This window comes from Equus caballus, chromosome 7 (assembly GCF_041296265.1).
Source record: "Equus caballus isolate H_3958 breed thoroughbred chromosome 7, TB-T2T, whole genome shotgun sequence".
In the NCBI taxonomy this organism is placed as follows: domain Eukaryota; kingdom Metazoa; phylum Chordata; class Mammalia; order Perissodactyla; family Equidae; genus Equus; species Equus caballus.
This window is the reverse complement of record NC_091690.1, coordinates 5,138,944-5,158,614: the sequence shown is the minus strand read 5'-3', so window position 1 is coordinate 5,158,614 and position 19,671 is coordinate 5,138,944. Positions and strand designations below refer to the sequence as shown.

Genomic DNA, 19,671 nt, shown 5'->3' with positions numbered 1-19,671 from the left:
AGTGTGGTTATTTTACAATACAGTCAGGCTCTAGAAAGAGCACATCGCATGTTTTATTTAGATCCCTGGTCAATTCTTTCAGGCTGATTCCTTTGGGGGAAGAAGTGAGTATGGGGTTGATGGGAACATGGAGAGGTTGTGGATTCAGATGCGAATGGACACACAGGAGTGCCTGCCTGGGACCTTCCTGTGCTCGGCCGTGGGAATCCTGGAGGGCCGGGACAGCCCCCATTGCGTCTGGCTCCCGTGCGTGGCCTGGGGCTGCCTGGCACAGAGCAGGTGCATGTTTGCATTTCTTGAATTGACTGGGACACAGGGATGGGCTGGATTTCCAGGATCAGCCATCAGTCCAGGGTCACCAGCAATACCGAGTCTCAAACTAGCTCCCCCCCGCCCCCATACCTGGCAGATTTGAGAGCAACATGCCGAAGTGGGGATAAATACAGTTTCCTCAAGAATGCCTCAAGGGGAAGGAAAGGAAAGTTTCTTGGCGGCCAACTTTAAATTTAGTCATTCAATCCATCCAACACTCCCCCCACCCCCTCGCCATAGGATGTAGGGAGGTTGTTATTGCTATTTCGTGGAGGAGTCCTAGGCTGAGAGATGAGATGCCTTAAATTGTCGCTAGTACTGATGGCATCTTGGAAAACTTTCTTAGGCTTTCCATGGGGCTGGGCGCTGTGCTGAGCACATTTCATGCATTATCCCATCTGATCTTCAAGACAGCCCAAGATGCTATTACCGTCCCCATGTACACATGGGGAAACTGAGGCACAGAAGGCAGAGTCACGTGACCAGGAAGTGGATGGGTCCACTTGTAGCTCAGGTCTGCCTGACTCCATAATTCTTTGCGTTCCACACTCGGGTGATTTGAAGCCGTGGATCCCAGGTCCGAAGGCAGAGCCCTGAGGGCAGATCTGGACAATGCAGAATTTCTTCGAGCCCATTGTACTGTCCCCATCCCAGGCTTGGTGGCTGAGGGATTGGGATGCTTGGCCAATTGTCCTCGTGTCCTGGTTTGATCTCGTGGCAAAGATGGAGAGGAAGCTGGAGGGACTCCAATGCCATTTGGCTCTCTGGCTGTTCACTGCAAGAAAGAAACACTTTAACTTTTGCAGAATAACCTGCTGAGGAAATTAACAAGCCGGGCATGTTACAGCCCCCTGTGAACTTGCTTGGAGTATCAGCAGGATTTGTAACTAAGTGTTTTTGATTTGTAACTAAATGTTCTTGTGCTTGAACGCTGATTTCTGTCTGTCTCCCCAGGAGGCGGTGGAACTGTGTCTGTTCCATTCATCAGTTTGTGCCCAGAGCCTAGGACGGTGCCTGTCACTCAGTAGGAGCTCAGTTGATTGACGGAACTAGAAGGAAGATGGCAATGGGATGTGTTTGGCTGCCTAGTAAACTTTTAAATTAAGAAATGAAGAGTTTGTAGTCAGAAAGCCAGTTTGTAAAGGTTGAAGGGGTTTCTAGGGCATCTCAACTGTGCAGAAAGCAATCCACCTGTGAATAAATACTGGCTGGAGAGTGAGAGTGTGGACGTTGTTGATCCTGGTGGGGAAATACAATTCCTCCGTGGTCGTAGCATGCGTGTAAGACAGGCTTTTTACCAATTAGCTTTCTTTCCATCATGTGACTTAGTTTGAGTGTTGAAATGCTACCCTTCTTTCTTAGATCTTTGTTAATGATACTCAGCATCCACTGCGGTGGGGGAAGCATTTGCACAGCCTTATTTTCTTCACGCATTTTCCCCAAGTGTGTGCCGGGGCTTGGCAGCTTAAATAGAAGTGGAGCCAGGAAGTTGCAGGTGTGTGGGCTGTTGGTTCAGGCAGATGGAAGGCTGCAAAGTGGATCCGAAGGACCAGTGACATATGAGGACCCAGTGACAAAGAATAGCAGTGTCTGAGGGGTACGCAGGAGCGTCTCAAGAAGAGCCACAGGGCTCCTGGAGATGACACAGGGAGCTCCTCGTCTCTTCCAGTTGGAAAATAAAGCAGCCAGACTGGCTTCAGGAACCAACTCAATAAGGAAATGAGCCGAACGTTGTCTCCCTTTGGTCACGATGGAATTTGCAATAGGTGTATTTTCATTCTGACGAGTGATTCTATTTCATGGTGTCTCTGCAGAAATTCAGTGCATTGTGCTGTTTGCTTTTGTCCTTTAGGAACTGAGGACATTTTCTTCACCCCCTGTCACTGTGCCTAAACTCTCCCAGCTCCTGGGTGTAGCAGCTCCCGGGAGACTGGCTTCTGTCAACCTGTACACATTCAAGACCACTGCGTATTTGTTATTGAAAAGCCATTGGTCATGTGAGCGGACCTTTTTATGGTTGACATTGTCCCCAGGGAAACCCTTCTTGCAATTCAGACCTTCCACAGTGACAAATTTCAAACTCTGACATTCTCCATTCCCACTTCCTTGTTCCCATGGAGGCTGTGGTTTCCTTTCTCTCTCTCTCTCTCTCTCTCCCCACCACGAGAAGATGGTTATACCTAATTCCAAAAATGACAGAGAAAAACTAAACATGTGTAAATACGAACAGAGAATAATATGCAAGGAATTCAAGGCCCAGGGCATTATTAGGGAGAAAAGGAAAGAGGTTTTCCATTGTGTGAAGCGACAATCCTTCATGAGGGTCAACCAGCATAGAACGAAACCTGAGAGAGCGAATTGTAGGAAATACAAGGAGAATTGAGAAACCTCGGAGGGAGGGGGGAGACTCAAACACAGCCTTGATCATGTAGATAAACTTCAATTAGGAAACAGGGAGTTTGAATAATATGGTTAATAAGATTGTGGTAACAGATATAGACTGAACTTTGCACTCGGCAAACAATACACATTTTAAAATGCTCTTGGAATATTTAGAAAAACTAATCATTTGTTAAATCTCAAAACAAAACAAAAGAAAAACCCCAAACCCCAATACATTCCAAAAAGCAGACATGGCACTGGCCCTAATCTCTCGCTGCAAGTAAATGTAACTGGAAATTAATTTTTAAAAGTTTAACCAAACAAGCATGCAAGACAAACTCCTACCATGGGATAATTGAAAACAAAACATAACTCATAACTTCGGTCAAGGAGGGTCTCAACACTGTGAGGACAGACTCTTAGAAGACACTGGAGATGTGGTTGCAGAGACCAACGCAAAGCCTTAAATGATTATCTAGAGAAATCACAGAAAGCAGACAACAAATAATGAGACAAATCTACACGGGAAGAAGGAATTAATAAATTAGCAGGGACTAACTGATTTGAAAACAAATAGAACTAACAAATTCAACAGCTGAATCTTTTGTATCTGCAATGCCCAGTAAGGCAGCCACTAGCCACACAAAAATTAATTCAGTTTCTCAGTGACACCAGTCAAATTTCCAGCACTTGGTGGCTCCAGGTGGCTAGAGGCTACTGAATTGGACGGCACAGATAGAGAACTTTTGTGTCAGTGCAGAAAGTTTATCGGACTGTGCTGTCTCAGAATCTATAAAGTAGCATCATGAAGAAAAAAGGGGGGGGGAAACAAATATTGTATATAAAATTAAAAATGAAAATGGAGATGTAATTTAAAATCCATCAAAAAATTATAAAGGTAGCTCTGGGAAGACTTTTGGAAATATTATTAAAATAACTTCACTTGCTGATTTAAGTGCCTGTTTTATTTAGATCAATCGTTACCTTTTGGAAGAAATTAAGGCTGTGAATTTGCCCACGAGAACAGCTATGCCTGCATCTCCTAAGCTTTGCTCTCTTGCCATCATTAATTTCTAAGTAGCCGGTAAAATTTACATTGGCTCAATAAGCAAAATAACTGGGTAGGCTGAAAATCAACAACTTTTAAAAAGTTATCACTATAGTTAATTGCCTAAAATGTGTATGTATTACGGAGTTAAATGAGGGAAAACGACAAAAAGTCCACAACAAACAAACAAACAGGGATCCATGCACCTTAGCAAGAGTGGTTTGCAGGAGCAGGCTGGGGTTGTCTGAGGAGTGACTTAGCAATCATGTGCAGAAGCCGGGTTTGAGGTATGGAGTCCAGACGTCACGGCTTCTGCAGCACCGAGCTTTCTTGTCTGTAGTTCCTCTCATGAGGAATTGCCCAAGGTGGAAACTTGGGAGGCATGCAGGAGCTAAGTCCACCTCCCTGATGGCTTCAGAAGCCAGCCTCTTCCTCCCTGTTCCTTCTGCCCTTGCCTTCCTCAGCCATCCACTAGAGAGCCAGAAAACTGGCCCCCAAAGGTGCAGCTATCTGGTGGTGACCATTCTGCTGGAAGCCCTTCTTTGGCTCCTCCCGTGGCGTATAGTCCAAGCCCTTCAGCTCCCTAACCTGCTGTCTGGCCTGCTCTCCCACACCTTTTCCCCTGTACCTTGCCCTCCATCAACTCGGAACTGTTTATAGTTCCCTGAAGGCAGCCCTGATGATTCACGCCTTTGCAAGCACTGTCCCTCTCCTGCTGGGATAAAACCAGTCACCTGATCCTCCTTCCCCACTTTTTTTCTCTGTGAGCTTTATTGTGCATCTACTGTGTGCATGGTTCTGGGATGCAGTAAGAAGACAGACAATGTCCTCTCCTTCACGGGGCTTACCTGTCTCTTTTGTGCATCCTGGGAGAGCAGAGACAGTGTCCCCAGCCATTTCCTCATCTCAGTGCACCGAAGGAGCCAGATCTGGGTGGACCAGGGTGGGGAACAGGTGAATAAAACCCATAGTGTAACTCCATGATGCCATACGCAGTCCCAGTTTCCCTGGGAGACCTGGGTTCGAGTTTTGGCCTCGCCGCTTGCTAGCTGAGCTGGCGTTAGCAAAGCAGCCCTTCTGCGGCTCAGTTTCCCCATCTGTAAGGGAGATGGTTGTTTGAATTATTATTCAGCATATCATCATATCGGATTATCAACCGATTTTGGTTGAACGTTGTTTCTGCAAACTGAATATACATTTTAAAGTGTATTCATGGGGGACGGGACCATCACGCCCATTCTCTGTCTCAGTTTACTAGAATTGCAAATACACGTGGAGCGCAGAGGTTTGATGTCTTCAAATACAGGGAGAACATTGGCTCAAGGGCACCCCCCAAAATAGTCTGTGGGTTTTCTTAAGAATGTCATATATGAGTGTGGTCCTTAAACTTTGGGGGCAATGTCCGAGAGAGCACCCCTTAATTTGGAAGATTTTGCTGTGTGACCCCTCTCTGGGCCCCTCCCGCGGGAGGCCTGGGGTCAGGGCGCCCCCAAGCCCGTCCCGGGAGCTGCCACGCGGTGACCCGATCTGCTCCCGGGCACACGCCCAGCTCTGCGCGCGGCCCACGCCGCCCGGGGGTGCTCGGGGCGGCCCGCACGCTCGCTTTCTCCTTTTCTTCAACTGTTTCCAGGTCCCCCCTCGGCAGGCGCGCCCCGCAGGGTCCGCACCCCCGAGAGGCCCTGCCCCGGGGGCCCCGCGCGCACCACCCGCCGGCGGTCACCGCCCGAGAGCCAGGCGGCCGAGCGGAGCCCCGCGCGCCCGGGGGCGGGGCCGGCACCCCGGCAGCACGCGCGCCCATTGGCTGAGCGCGAGGGCGGCGCTGCGGCCGCCGCCACCGCCCGGCCCGGACTCCACGGAGCGGAGCGTGCCGCGGGCTTTGTGCTGCGCGGGCGCCCCCGCCTCCAGGGGGGCGTGGCCTCCCCCGCCCTGGGCCCGTCCCCCCTGAGCACACGGGGACACACACACACACACACACACACACACACACACACACACACACACACACACACACACACACACACACACACACACACACACACACACACACACACACACACACACACACACACACACACACACACACACACACACACACACACACACACACACACACACACACACACACACAGCGGCCTGGAGCCGACCAATCCTGAGGCTGCATTGGCGGGGAGGCTCCCCCCCCCCTTGGGACTCCACCCCCTTCCCCTGGGCTGCGTGCGCCGTATATCTCCGAAGAGCTCCGCAGCTCGAGTCCAAACGCATCTGGAAAGCGAACTCTATGGGGCGCGTGGGGGCCGCATTGTCAGAGAAGGGAACCGGGGAGCTTGCTTCCCTGATTCGAGGACGTGAGCTCCTGCGGTCGCCGCTTCTCGGGGATCGCGGAGTCGAAAGGGCGTCTGTTGACCACCCAGCTCAAAAGTTCACTCCTTGCCTTCCACCCCATCATTAAATCATTTACTAGATTCCAAGGGGAGGAATTTCCAGACAACGCGCTGCCCGCGCCCCGAGGCTCAGGGGACTCGAACTTCAGCCTTCAGGGTCTAGGGCGGGCGTGAGAGACAATCTTTGCATGGAAACAAAGTAAATTACTTTAAGGAGTTCATAAAATTCACACTTTCTGGGAGAGCCACAGGGCCCTGTGGTGAATGTGTCTGCCTGCCCATGACGCAACTGTTCCGTTTGGAAATTTCTGGAAAGCAGTAATTTTTGGAATAATAAATCTTGAGTTTTTTTTTTTTTAAACTACAGGCTTTGGAAAGGAATGTAACAAAATGTTATTAACATATGGCGTGCTATGGAAACATTTAATAGTGGGGTTTTGATTTGTTCTTACTATATAGCTTCTTAATTAAGAAAAAATAAACTGGTTTGGACTTCGGCAAAGAAAAAAACCGTGGCTGTATTTTCCTACGCATGGCATTTACAACGCGGCACTGCGTGCTTTTGTCTCCACTATTCCAGCTTTTAACCTTGTTTTGGATAAATTGGTAACTTTTTATTTTGATGTAGTTTTCAAGTTTACAAGAGAAGTTGCAAAGATTGTATCTACATCAGTTGTTTACATTTTACTCTATTTCTTTTATTATCTCTTTAATGTATTAACGTACACACTTTATATACATATTCATTCTTTTTCCTGAACCATTTGAGTGAGTTGCAAGCATATTGCCCCTTTATCCTTAATTCTTCTCTGGGTACTTTGTAAGAACAAGAAAATTCTCTTATACAACCGCCGTACAATGATCAAAATCAGGAAATTAACACGGATGCAACATTTTAATCCACAGTCTCGTACATAAATTTCATCGGTTGTCCCAATGTTCATCGTTAGTAACATTTTTTCCTGGTCCAGGTTCTGATGTAGGATCACACTTGGCATTTGGCTGCTTTGACTGTTGTTTTTTTAATAAGGCAAAAATGATCTTAAGAGAACCTTTATAAAAGCTCTCCGCGATGCCTGTCAGCTCTTCTTATACAGTCATTTCTAAAATATGTGGGGGTAGAATTATTTGATTGATCAATAGCATTTATTCCTTGCCTAGCAGAGGCTTTTAAAAAATGTCTTTTCAAAAATATGTCCGTTTTAAGCAGTTGGACACATACAGCAAAAAAGAAAAATCGAATTGTGCTGAGGTGTAAGGATGTGGCTACCCACCCTTCACTCCATCGTCTTCTCCTTCCGAAAGGCAGTCCTGGGCACATTTCTTGCCATACTTCCAGAGGGACACATGTCCCATTTGCCTTTTTCTCTTCTCCCCATTTTAAGATATAATTTACATACAGCAGAATTCACCCTTTTTGGAATAAAGTCCTGCGAGTTTTGACTGATATATACGGTCATGTAACCACCACTGCAGTGGAGATATGGACTGGTTCCATCATCCCAATTTCCTCTGAGCCCCTTTGCGGACAGCCCCTCCCCAGTTCCAGCCCCTGGTGACCACTGATGTGTCCCCCGTCCCTATAGTTTTGCCTTTTCCATGATGTCATATAAATGGAATCATACAGTGTGTAGCTTTTGCAACGGGCTTCTCACTCTCAATAAAATGCCTTTGAAATTCATCCGCGTTGTTGTGGTGTCAGCACATCTTCCTTTTTCGATTGCTCAGTCGTATTCATTGTGTGGAGGAACAATGTTTCTCCATTCCCCAGTCGAGGGACCTTTGAATTGTTTCCAGCTTGGGGTGATTATGAATGTTCCCACTATCCACATTCCCTTTGTCTGAATATGCGTTTTTTTTCCATTTCACCTCGGTGAACCCCTGGGTTGTGAGGTAAGGATGAGAAGTATATGTTTAACTTTATAAGAAACTACCAAACTGTTTTGCAAAGTAGCTGTCCTGTTTTGCATTCCCACTATGTATGTCTCTTTCCTTTTTCCACAAATGACTTATATATATATATATATATATATATATATATATATATATGTATGTATTTTTTTCTTTTGAGGAAGATTGGCCCTGAGCTAACATCTGTTGCCAATCTTCCTCTATTTTATGTGGGACACCGCCACAACGTGGCTTGACGAGTGGTGCTAGGTCTGTGCCTGGGATCTGAACCTGCAAACCCCACGCTGCTGAAGGGGAGCATGCCAACCTAATTACGCCACTGGGTGGCCCTGAGTTATATTCTTTAGATCCCGCTGTGCACCTTGTTTGCTTCACTTAATGCTATCTTGGAAGTCACTCCAACATCAGAAGGCGTAGAGCCACCTCCTTTTTTGGGCAGCTGCGTACTATTCTTTGATCCACGGTAATTTATTTACACAGTCTCCTGCTATGGATCTTTAGGTTGTTTCCAGCCTTTTGCTGTTATAAACTCAACTGGATAACGTCTCGTAAGGTGAAGACTCTCCTTGCCCAGGTGTCTGTGTGCACGTATGCTGTCTTGTCTGCGGGCTAGTTCCTAGAAGTAGGAATAGTGGGTGAAACTGCACTTGCCTTTGAGCATCCCCCTTAAACAAGCCAGCATCCCTGTAGATATCTCTCTAGAAAACGTATTGTTCAGCGGGGAGCATGGCTCTTACTTCAGAGGATCCTGACTCAGCTACCTCCTTCCCACTCCACCAATTTATTTAGAGTCAGTTTCCAACCTTCTCAGCAGGGTATAGAAAAAGCCACTCGAGAGGAAAGTTTCAGGAACGTAGTGGCTGCTTCTGCCAGTGTAACCGGAGGCCAGGGGCTTTAGGAAACTTTAGGGAGAATTGGGAGGAAATTGGGGCCAGCAGTCCAAGCAACTTGGGGTGCGGACAGGGGGAGATGGACAGACAAGGAACTTGTGTGTCTGGCGGGGGAGGACTCCTGTCTGCCGTCTCTGGGATGTGTGGGTAGATGCTCCTTACACACACAGCGTGCATGTGTCCTGGGAAGGTCAACAGCTCCCGGACTGCTCCGCATTTTCTCGTAAAGGCCGCCATGCTCTCTGGCAGAAACATCCTGGGGGAGGGGTTGGCCCTCTGGAACTGGGCTGCCGGGACTCACTTGGTGTCTGTTAGAGGAAGCAGGACCAGGGGCACGGGGAGAGGAAAGTCAGCCCCCTCCTCCATTGGGGGAGCTTGTCATCTTGCACATCACATTCTTCACAATTCACTGGGGGGGGCGGGGGTTGGTGGTGGCAGCGGGGAGGCCACCCTGAGCGGCATTTCTATGAAATAAGATAAAATACTTGGAAACTGTGCACACAGCCGGAGCTGGCTTGTCGTTATCAAAGCATAGTCTTCAAAAATTAAAAACACCACTCTTATGCCAAAAAAAAAAAGAGCAACAAGAACACCTGTCAACACATTTCTTTTAACCCTTTAGTGAGGAAGCCAGCAGGGCAGTAAAGCCAAAGCATTTATAATCACTGAAATAAGACTGCAGAGTGAGGCACGGAGATGCTTAATGTCCTCTGGGGCATTAAACCTGTCATTTTGGGGAGGAGGTTATCTCTTCTAGTGGATAAAGATGATTGATGGCCTATCTGTCTATAAGTTGACATCAGACTCCCCAGAGCCTACACTCTAATAGAAATAGTAAAACCATCACAGGTACGTTTCACTGGGCGAGGGGTTGGCAAACCAGCCAGCCTGTCACCTGCATTTTTTTTTTATTAAGGTTATAAAAGTTAGCATCCTTGTGAAATTACAGTTGTACATCATTATTAGTCATGTTGTAGGTACACCACTTCACCCCTAGTGCCCTCCCCCCCACCCCCTTTCCCCTGGCAACCAACGATCAGTTAGTTCTCTTTGTCCATATGTTAACTACCACCTATGAGTGGAGGCATACAGAGTTTGTCTGTCTCTGTCTGGCTTATTTGACTCAACATAATACTCTCAAGGTCTATCCATGTTGTTGTGAATGGGATGACTTTGTCCTTTTTTATGGCTGAGTAGTATTCCATTGTATATATATATATATATACCATATCTTCCTTATCCAGTCTTCAGTTGCTGGGCACTTAGGTTGGTTCCATGACTTAGCTATCGTGAATAATGCTGCAATGAAGATAGGGGTGCATGGAACTTCTGGAATTGCTGATTTCAGGTTCTTAGGATATATACCCAGTAGTGGGATGGCTGGGTCATAAGGTATTTCTATTCTTAACTTTTTGAGGAATCTCCATACTGTTTTCCATAGTGGCTGCACCAGTTTGCATTCCCGCCAACAGTCCGTCACCTGCTTTTTTAAATAAAGTTTTATTGGGCACAGCGGCCCCTGTGTCCGTGTGCCTTCCCTGGGGCTGCTTCCTCGGCGAGAGCGGCAGAGAGGACTAATTGCGTGTGACAGAGCCATATGGCCCTGTACTCTGTGATCGTCTATGCAAAAAGTTTGCCAGCTCCTGTGCTGGAGGATGAAATGATTGTCAGGTGGGTCCTTGTCGACAGGACTCCAGCATAAGATGGAAAAGTCGTGTGGTCAAGCTCTGGCTTTGTTTGCAAGTGTTGGATCCTTTTTCTTAGCATCCTGGAGGCTGGAAGCCTTCTGTGTTTGGGAAGTGCTTGTTAGCACTTTGTTGGTGTCGCTTTTGAACTTAAGGGCTGACCCTCAGACACGGCCCCAGCCCAGGAAATAGGCAGCTTCCTGCTCTCACATGTGACCTCCCAGAGGGTGGGATCGTTGTGGGTCCTAGGTAATTGTTGTCTGCCTTGGATATTGCTTCCTGCCATTGAGATTCCAAGAGATTCCTGTAGACAGATCATTAAGAATGATGGTAAAATAACAGGACCCACAGGGGGTCACTGATGTCAGACCTACAGTGGACCTCTCAAAGAATCCAGCGCGTTCCCCACATCATCTCTTTTACTTGTGACAAGGAGTTAAGGGACTGTCATTACCGCCCCCATTTGACAGGCAAGAAAACCAAGGCTACCACTGGTTCTTTAAAGAAATCTTTACCGCGTGTCTATGGGGTGGCGGGTGCTGCGTCACCAAAGCTGAACGCACGTCATTCCTCCCCTTGACTGCGTGGACCCTGGGGATGGCTTGTCATTTTAGACCCAGGAATGTCGGATTCAGAGCCAAAAGATCAAGGTTCCAGTTTTGGCCCTGCTGCTTCTTGGCTGAGCCCGTCTTCTTGCCTCCGTGAAATGAAAATAATGTTACTTACTCCCCTCCCTGCTGGGGTCTCTGTTAGAATTAAGCAAGAAGCTAGTGGGTGGTGTGTAAACCCTAAAAATCTACACAGACTTTGGTGGGTTTATCCCATCCTGCTCCTATTAGCAGCTTCTTCATTCTTTCTGGATCCACGTAGAAAATCAGAATGTGCAGTTACGCATAGATGCTGCAAATCTTGCATGTAAATGTTCGTAGTGTTTATGGAGCTCCTGCAACTGGGATTTCTTGGATGAGTTCTTGAGCCACTGGTTAAAAATTGGGGCCTTGGACCTGCTCCAAAGTCTTACCTTTTGCCTCCTTTCTGTCTAATTGGACTTGTGTCTGCTGAGCTCCTGCTGGGTGTCATAGAGGCTAGCACAGTGAATGCAGCCGACATGACCCTGTCTCCTAAGCTCCCCTCTAGACAGACAGTCAACAAGCACGTAGATAATTTTCAAGAGTGAAAGTGCAATGAGAAAAAGGTAATAAACTCATGTGTTAGAACATGGTTTGCGAAGGAGGGAGTGACTTCCAGTGGGGAGGTCATGGAAGGTCTTTCTAAGGAGTGGAGACCTGAAGGACAAGAATGAGCCAGTCATGGGAGGATAAAGGGTAGGGTGCTTCAGCGAGTCAGAGCAGCAGATGCAAAGGTCCTGAGGTAGGACTGAGCCTCGGTGTGGGAGGGGCAGAAAGGAGGCCAGAGGGGCTGCTGCCTGTGGCTGGGAGAAGGACTCAGAGAAGGACTCAGAGAGACTACATGGGATCTGTAGGCCCCGGCAGGAGTTAATTTTTATTCTCTAAGCTTCTGCTGTCCAACGCAAGAACCAGTAGTCACCCGTGGCTATTAAAATTAAAATTGAAATACAATTAAAAGTTTAGTTCCTCAGTAAAAATTGGGACGCTTGTGCACTCTTGGTAGAAATGTAAAATAGTGCAGCCTCTGGCAAACAGGGTGGTGGGTCCTCAAAAAATTAAAACTAGAATTACCATATGACTCAACAATTGCACTTCTGGGTACGTACATAAAAGAATTGAAAGCAAGGTCTTGAAAAGATCCTTGTGCACCCGTGTTCATAGCAGCATCATTCACAAGGGCCAACAGGTGGAAGCAACCTAAGTGTCCATTCGATGGATGATGGATCAACACAATGTGGTCCATCCATACAAAAGACTATTATTCAGCCTTAAAGAGGAAGGAAATTCTGACACTTGCTATGACATAGAGGAACCTTGAGGACATGATGCTTGGTGAAATAAGCCAGACACAGAAGCACAGATCCTGTGTGACTCCACTTCTGTGAGGTCCCTGGAGGAGTCACATCCATAGAGACAGGACGTAGGATGGTGGGACCAGGGGCTGGGGGAGTGGGATGGGGAGTCAGTGTTTCATGGGAACAGAGTTTCAGTTTGGGAAGATGAGAAAGTTCTGGAAACGGAGGGTGATGAGGATTGCACGACACTGTGAGTGTGCTTCATGCCACTGAGCTGTACGCTTAAAAATGATTGTCATGGTAAATTGTATGCTATGTGTCTTTTGCTACAGTTAAAAAAAAAATTGGTTCCTCAGTTGCACTAACCACACTCAACAGCCACAAGGGAGAAGTGGCTACCGGGTTGGACAGCGCAGATCGAGGACATTTCCGTCTTCGTAGAAAGTTCCCTCAGTGCTGCTCCTACATGAATGTGCCTCTAGGAGCCACTTCTGTTCCCTGGGTTGGGTGGGTGGGTCCCCTTGGCTACAACAATCAAAGAGCCTGAAGGTTTGGGGCGAATGACACTCCCCAGCTTCCAAACCATGTTTCAAACCACAGGGAGTCAGTGAAGAGGGTGCCTCCAAGACCAGGCTCTGCCGCGGCTGACGTCTGTCCGGCCTCACAGAAGCTGTCTGTCCGTGGGCGTATTTGCAGACAGCGTGGGAAGGGAGGGCTGGTGATCGAGGCTCGGGCCAGATGCTGAGGGACCAAAATCACGGGGTAATTAGGAAGCGATGAGTAGCGAGACATTGGGAGAAAGGGGATCTGTGACAAGCTGCTGGAGGAGTTGTGTTGAATAGGAAATTGCCACCAGCCACGAAATCTATGAGTAGCTTCTGCCCCGCCATCTGGGAAGCCATCTCCTTCCTTCCCGTTCATTATCTCCTTCAGGCCACAGCAGAAATATCGCTTCCTCTTACCTCCAGCACGGTGCTTGTTGCATATGCAGTTACACATTTGTGTGTTTAAATAACTAATACGCCTCCTCCACTAGACGCGCTCCCGAAGGCAGAGTCTGAGGCCACCTTGTTCCTGCAGTGGCTGCCATATCTAGATCAGTGCAAGCAAATCGAAGCAATAAATGACCTTTGGGCCGTTTGCTGAACCTTCTTGTGCCTCGGTTTCCCATTTGTAGAATGGAGACCGTGGAGATAATAACATGCCTGTTTATGCCAGCGCTGCAGCTGCGTGCAGGAGTCCGCTTGCTAGCGTCGATTGTGAAATTTTCAGGAAATTTGCAAGCTGGTGGTTAAGCGGTTGTTAAAAATTAAATGATATAAACTTACAGCTAAACAATTTATGTTAAAAACAAAGGTAATAAATACTCAAAACTCACTGCTTCCTAATTATCTCCCTACATTTATCGATTATTTATGCTTTTGAAGTTATTTGCTACTATTATATTGATATGAGAGAAGTACTATGTAATGCTGTGTTACTATGTGTCTCTTCCTGGCTCTGTGTTCAGTAACTTTTGTCAGCAGCTTGAAATGGACAGTGGTGGGTGTATTTACACCATGGCAATCGGCAAATGCTACAAGTCAAAGCGTCGATTCTCTTGATCTAGAATTGACGTCCCTGCAGACAGGAATTGGGCAAAGCCGCTGACCAGCTGTTTTCTTTCTCTCTCCAGTTTGCCCGACCATCTGTAAGTCACACGGCTGCACCGCGGACGGCCTCTGCTGCCACAGCGAGTGTTTAGGCAACTGCTCTGAGCCCGACGACCCCACCAAGTGCGTGGCCTGCCGCAACTTCTACCTGGACGGCAGGTGTGTGGAGACCTGCCCGCCCCCGTACTATCACTTCCAAGACTGGCGCTGTGTCAACTTCAGCTTCTGCCAGGACCTGCACAACAAATGCAAGAACTCCCGAAGGCAGGGCTGCCATCAGTACGTCATTCACAATAACAAGTGCATCCCTGAGTGTCCCTCTGGGTACACGATGAATTCCAGCAAGTGAGTCCTGGGTGTGGGTTCAGGGGGCGGGGGGCAGCAAAGAGGGGAAGGAAGCTGGGGTTGGTGATGGTGGTGCCTGTTAAGACCGTGTGCAAAACCAGAGTTCATCGGGTATGAGTGAGGGAACTGCTATGCTTGGGTCTGTGGGGTGCCGTCTCTGCCTCCTCTTTTGGCCCTGGCCTTTGGAGCAGGAATTGACAAACTTTCTCTGTACAGGATCAGAGAGCAAATATTCTTGGCATCTCGCACAACCTTTTTTTTTTTAAAAGGTTTTATTTTTTCCATTTTCTCCCAAAGCCCCCTGGTATATAGTTGTGTATTTTTTTTAGTTGTGGGTCCTTCTAGTTGTGGCATGTGGGATGCCGCCTCAGCATGGCTTGACGAGCAGTGCCATGTCCTTGCCCAGGATTCGAACTGCGGAACCCTGGGCCGCCGAAGCCGAGCGTGCGAACTTAACCACTTGGCCATGGGGCCGGCCCCTCGTACGCCATTTTTAAAGCTTTCTGTGGTTGGCTTTGGGAATAGAAGGCATAAAGACAGAAGTCCTTGGTTTACCCTAGAATCCTTCACATGGACTCGACTGTCCCCACCGACATAGCTGCCTGACTGTTACGACCAAGGACAGAGCTCAGGTTTTTAATTTTTTCTCCAATCTGGAGCCAGATGGTATGCTGCGATTAGCCTGGAGTGCAAGGAGGAAGAGACTGGATTCCAGATTATTCTCAGGGATTTGTGGCTTTCTGAAGGACAGTGCCATCAAATCATTTCCTACTGTTTGGGTGAGAAATAGCAGGGTTTTCTCTCTTCCACGATGAGTCAGATTTCCTACGCACTTTGCAGACGTTTTGTTCCCGTTGTTAGCTTCACAGATGAGCTATTTCGGTGTCTCGGGGCTGTAACCAAGTTTAAAAAATCTGTTTCCTGGTTTTTGTGTTAAGGGTTTGAGAAAAAAAAAAACCCTCACAAACAACATAAAAACAAATCAGAAACAGACGCACGTCGAGGGGCCTTGAGCTGATCCGCTTACGTAAAAAATCTTCCTCTTCAGACTTGAGAATTAGCCAAGCGAGAGCGTTCTGGTGGGAAATTTTATTTCCCCAGGTGGGGAGGTTGGGAAGGAAAACAATCTTTATTTTGGTTGTTATGAGCCTCTCTTCAAGTGTTTGTGAAACCTGCCAGTACAATATGTTTTGTTTTACTCTTTTTTCATAAAACCTATCAAATGGCTTTGTTGACCAAAAATAGACCTCTATAAATCACCTTTGCATACCAGACAGAGTTTTTTCTCCCTGTTTTTTGGCCAGTTTATCAGTAAGGTTGGGAAAATGACCCTATAGTCCTTTTGATTAATTTCTATTTTTTTTTATGTTTGAAATGAAACATGGATGTTATCATCTTCCAGGGAAATGTTTGTTTATAAGACATTGGCTTTAATTAAAAGGTATTTTTTTTCCTCACCATAACTAAGACCTGAGAAATACGGCAAACTCCTTTGATGTTCTTGCTCGTGGTCCAGTGGCCCCTACAAGTGAACCCCCAGGAAATTGACGGCATGTCCTCGGACGCGTGGGACCTTTACTGAGTGAAAAGGGGCAAAGTGAGGGATGCCCGTTACAACTTGTCACGGCAGTCTTTTACTTCGGAGGTTTAAAAAACATTAATAGTTTTCCTTCTGAAGCTTTTATTTTATTTTGTGAAAGACTCTAGTGCTGTTCCATTTTCTAACAGGACCAGACATGCTTTCTTCCATTCTTGTGGCTTATCTGGGAAATCGTTCTTGATGTTCTCAGAGCAGAGTTCTGGGAACCCACGTGGCTTCATTAAACGACCTCGCCATGGATAGTCGCTCCCAGGTACCCAGCGAGAGCAGCTGGTGATCTTTACTGAGATGAGAAGGACCCGGTATTTGGGGTCAATGTTAAGTGTGTGATGGGTGTGGGGCATCGATGTTCCCTCATCCTAGAATGCTCTGCCCCTTGATCTTCTGCTCGTCATCCAGGTCACAGCTTAAAAGTCGCTTCCTCTGAGAACCGCCCCCGTCTGACCACCGCCCCCGTCTGACCACCCATGGAGATACTCCTTGGTACATCATCCGATTCTAACTCTTTTTGTGGCATTTACCACTAGCTCACATTTTAATTGTCAATTTATTGATTTCCCCCAACTAGACCATACGCTTCGCAAATGTATCCATTAGCTCTCACTGTATAACAAACCACCTCAGCACTTAGTGGCTTAAAACTGTCCTCCTTTATGATTCCTGAAGATCTTGTGCATCGACTGGTGGCTGGTCCGGCCTGAGCTGGGTCAGCTACGGCCGGATGGTATAGGATAGCTTCTTGGATCTTCCATGGGCAGCTAGGACCTCTCTCCACATAGTTTCCCATCCCAGCAGCCAGGAAGGGTATGCCCAATGTGCAAGTCCTTTTCAAACCTCTGCTGGTGAAGAAGTCTTGTGGCCATTTGTAATCTCCCACAGGGAAAGGAAGTTGTCTGTTTTGTTCACTCCTGGGTGCCTGTGGCTTAGAACAGGCATTGGCACAGGGCCAGGTAGTAAATATTTTCGGCTCCGAGGGCCATATGGTCTCTGTTGCAGCTACTCAGCTCTGCCCTTGTAGTGTGAGCACAGCCATAGGTGATACCCAAGCCAGTGGGCGTGGTGGTGTGCCGATATGACATTATTTACAAAAACAGGTGGCCAGCTGGATTTGTCTGGCCCTTGGGCTGCAGTTTACTGACTCTTGGCTTAACAGTCTCACCTGCGGCATAATAATAAGTGCTCGGTAGATCTGTGCGGACCCAACAAAAGAACCGACCATTTGGTCACCATTCTGTTTCCGCCCCAGCTGTTCTGACGCCCGCTGGGTGTACGGCGGCACCATTTGACGCTGACCACCTGGGGTGAGCATCGTGCCCGTAGGTTAAAGCCTCTGTCCTCTGCAAGACTGCCCTCACTTCCGATGCCAGCCACACTTTGGGGGTCCCCAGGCCACCTGCACTTCTGAGCTACTGGCTGGACATTCGGGCATTCCCACAAACCCTCGGGGTTCAATACATCGCTAGAACAACTCACAGAACTGAGAAAAAGCTGTACTGTTTTGTCGTCTGAGCCTCTTGGTGGTGGTGCCCTGGGTTAGAAATTTCTGCATCACTGGCCCGGGCACACATCCCTCGTAACGAGCTCCATGGACATTGCCCCCACTGGGGTCCCTATTTATGGCCAGGTCAACTCTTATGGTTCTTATTGCGATCACAGGACACACTTCAGCAAGAAACCATCAGGGAACTTAGAGGAACAAGATTTATTACTCGGAGATCCTGGAAGGTACGCCCAGGCCACTCAGGGAGGTCACAGGTAGAGAGAGAGGGAGGGAGCATGGGCCTGGGGCTCTGTCCTTATTAGGGTCCAGGGGTGGGGTATCTAGGGTTTAAGTATAAGAGTGGAAATTAGGGCGCAGGAATGGAGAAGTGGGGGTCAGTTATCAGATAAGCGGTCAGTTACCTAGGTCACCCAGGGCTTTCAGAAAGGGGGCCTTCGTAGAGGGGAGCAGCCTCATTCTTTATCTGGTTGTTTTGCTTGTAGCTGTGTCTCACAGCCTAAGATGTTTATTCAGGTTGGATGTCCTTTGAAATGAATGCCTTGGCAATCAAAAGCTCGATGTGGGGCCTTTCCACTATATATATTTACATTTACAGCTTCATTATTAAGGATACAGGTAGGGCAGGTCGGAGAGAGTCCCAGACACAGAGCTTCCAGGTCCTCCTGGAATCAGGGATTCCAGTCTCCCCGCACATCAATGTGTTCACCAGCCAGGAAACTGCACTGAGCTGGTGTCTGGCATTTTTATCGGGGTTTCATTACACAGGCGAGATGGACTGAACCATCAGCCATGTGATCAAACTCCCATTTCCAGCCTTGCTCCCCTCTCCGGAGGTCAGGTGGCTGAAAGATGCAACTCTCTCACCATGTATCTTGGGGGCTGGTTCTGGTGACCAGTGGGGGCCCCCCCCCAACCCTGAAGCTATGTCAGGACCACCACAAATCGTCTCATTAGCATAGCAAAGAAGCTCCTGTCGCTCAGAAAATTCCAAGGGCTTTTGAAGCTCTGTGCCTGGAGTTGGGACAAAGACTAGATCTGTTCTTCATTTTACCACCACCCCCAAGATCATTCGGAAGAAGTGCAGACACAGAGGTGTGGAAATAACAGCAGCCACGAGGATACCACTAATGAAAAGTGATCATCGTAGCGATGGCTAACAATTTTCATTTTCCATATGCTAAGTGGTGGTCCACATCATTTGGTCCTCATCCTGACCTGTGGGAATAGGTACTGTTATTGTTTCCATTTCACAGGTGAGGAGACTGAGCCTTTGAGAATGTAATAGTTGAGACTCTTGAGGTTTAGTGTGACAGAACCCCAGCTCCAACAGGCATAGCAAGATTAGAGTTTATTGGTGCCTATAACCAAAAAGTTCAGAGAGTTGCTTCAGGTACAGCTGTATCCAGGGGCTCAAGTGATGAACAACCATCAATTTCTTTCCATCCTTGGCTTTATTTCTCTCTCTGTCGATTTTCTTCTCTTCCCTGCTCCCCTGCCCCATGCTAGCAACATAGCAATGCCCTCTTAGATGCTCCAGAAGGAAGATAGTTTCTCCTGCCAGGAAGTTCTAGCAAAATCCTTACTGGACTAACTTGGGTATGTACCCTCCTCTGAAGCCCCAGGGGGTTAGAAGATGGTGCCCAGCCTGGCCTGGATCTTGTATCTTGCCTGGACCTGGAGGGCTGTGCCAGCCAGAAACTGACCTCAGAGACTCTGAGTTGGGGAGAAGTGATTTCCAAAGGACTCCTGGGGGCTGTAAATTTGAGGACGTCAGGGTGCAGGCAGGCAAAGCCAAAGTCTAACCCCAATCACCCTCTATCAAATGTGAGGTCTTGTCCTAGCCATCCTGACGTCAAACCCCAAACAGAACAGCGAACACCCCATCTCCTTGGAGTAGCAGCCCAAATTCTGCCATGTTGGGGTGAGGGCACCAGTTCCGCCATTTTGTCATCATAGCAAAGTGATGCCATGTCAGGACCATCGCTCGCCATAATGCCCATCACCATGGCAACGCCGTGAGTCCTATCGCTTTGGTGTAAT

General features: G+C 47.8%; 1 protein-coding gene and 1 long non-coding RNA gene across 5 annotated transcripts in view; one reads left to right on the top strand and one right to left on the bottom strand.

Annotated features, from left to right (window-relative positions):
• The window catches only part of INSR (insulin receptor), a 124,882-nt gene that overhangs the window by 61,828 nt on the left and 43,383 nt on the right, over positions 1 to 19,671 (top strand). For all 4 annotated transcript variants that reach the window (XM_023644611.2, XM_023644612.2, XM_023644610.2 and 1 more), the window contains exon 3: positions 14,209 to 14,530. In XM_023644611.2, coding sequence (XP_023500379.1) covers positions 14,209 to 14,530 — 322 coding nt within the window. The remainder of the gene's footprint in view (positions 1 to 14,208; positions 14,531 to 19,671) is intronic.
• On the bottom strand, positions 37 to 5,478 carry LOC138924950 (uncharacterized). Its single transcript, XR_011440397.1, has 2 exons — positions 4,591 to 5,478; positions 37 to 2,492 (listed from the first exon to the last, which is right to left on the bottom strand). It is a non-coding gene; the product is annotated as an uncharacterized lncRNA (long non-coding RNA).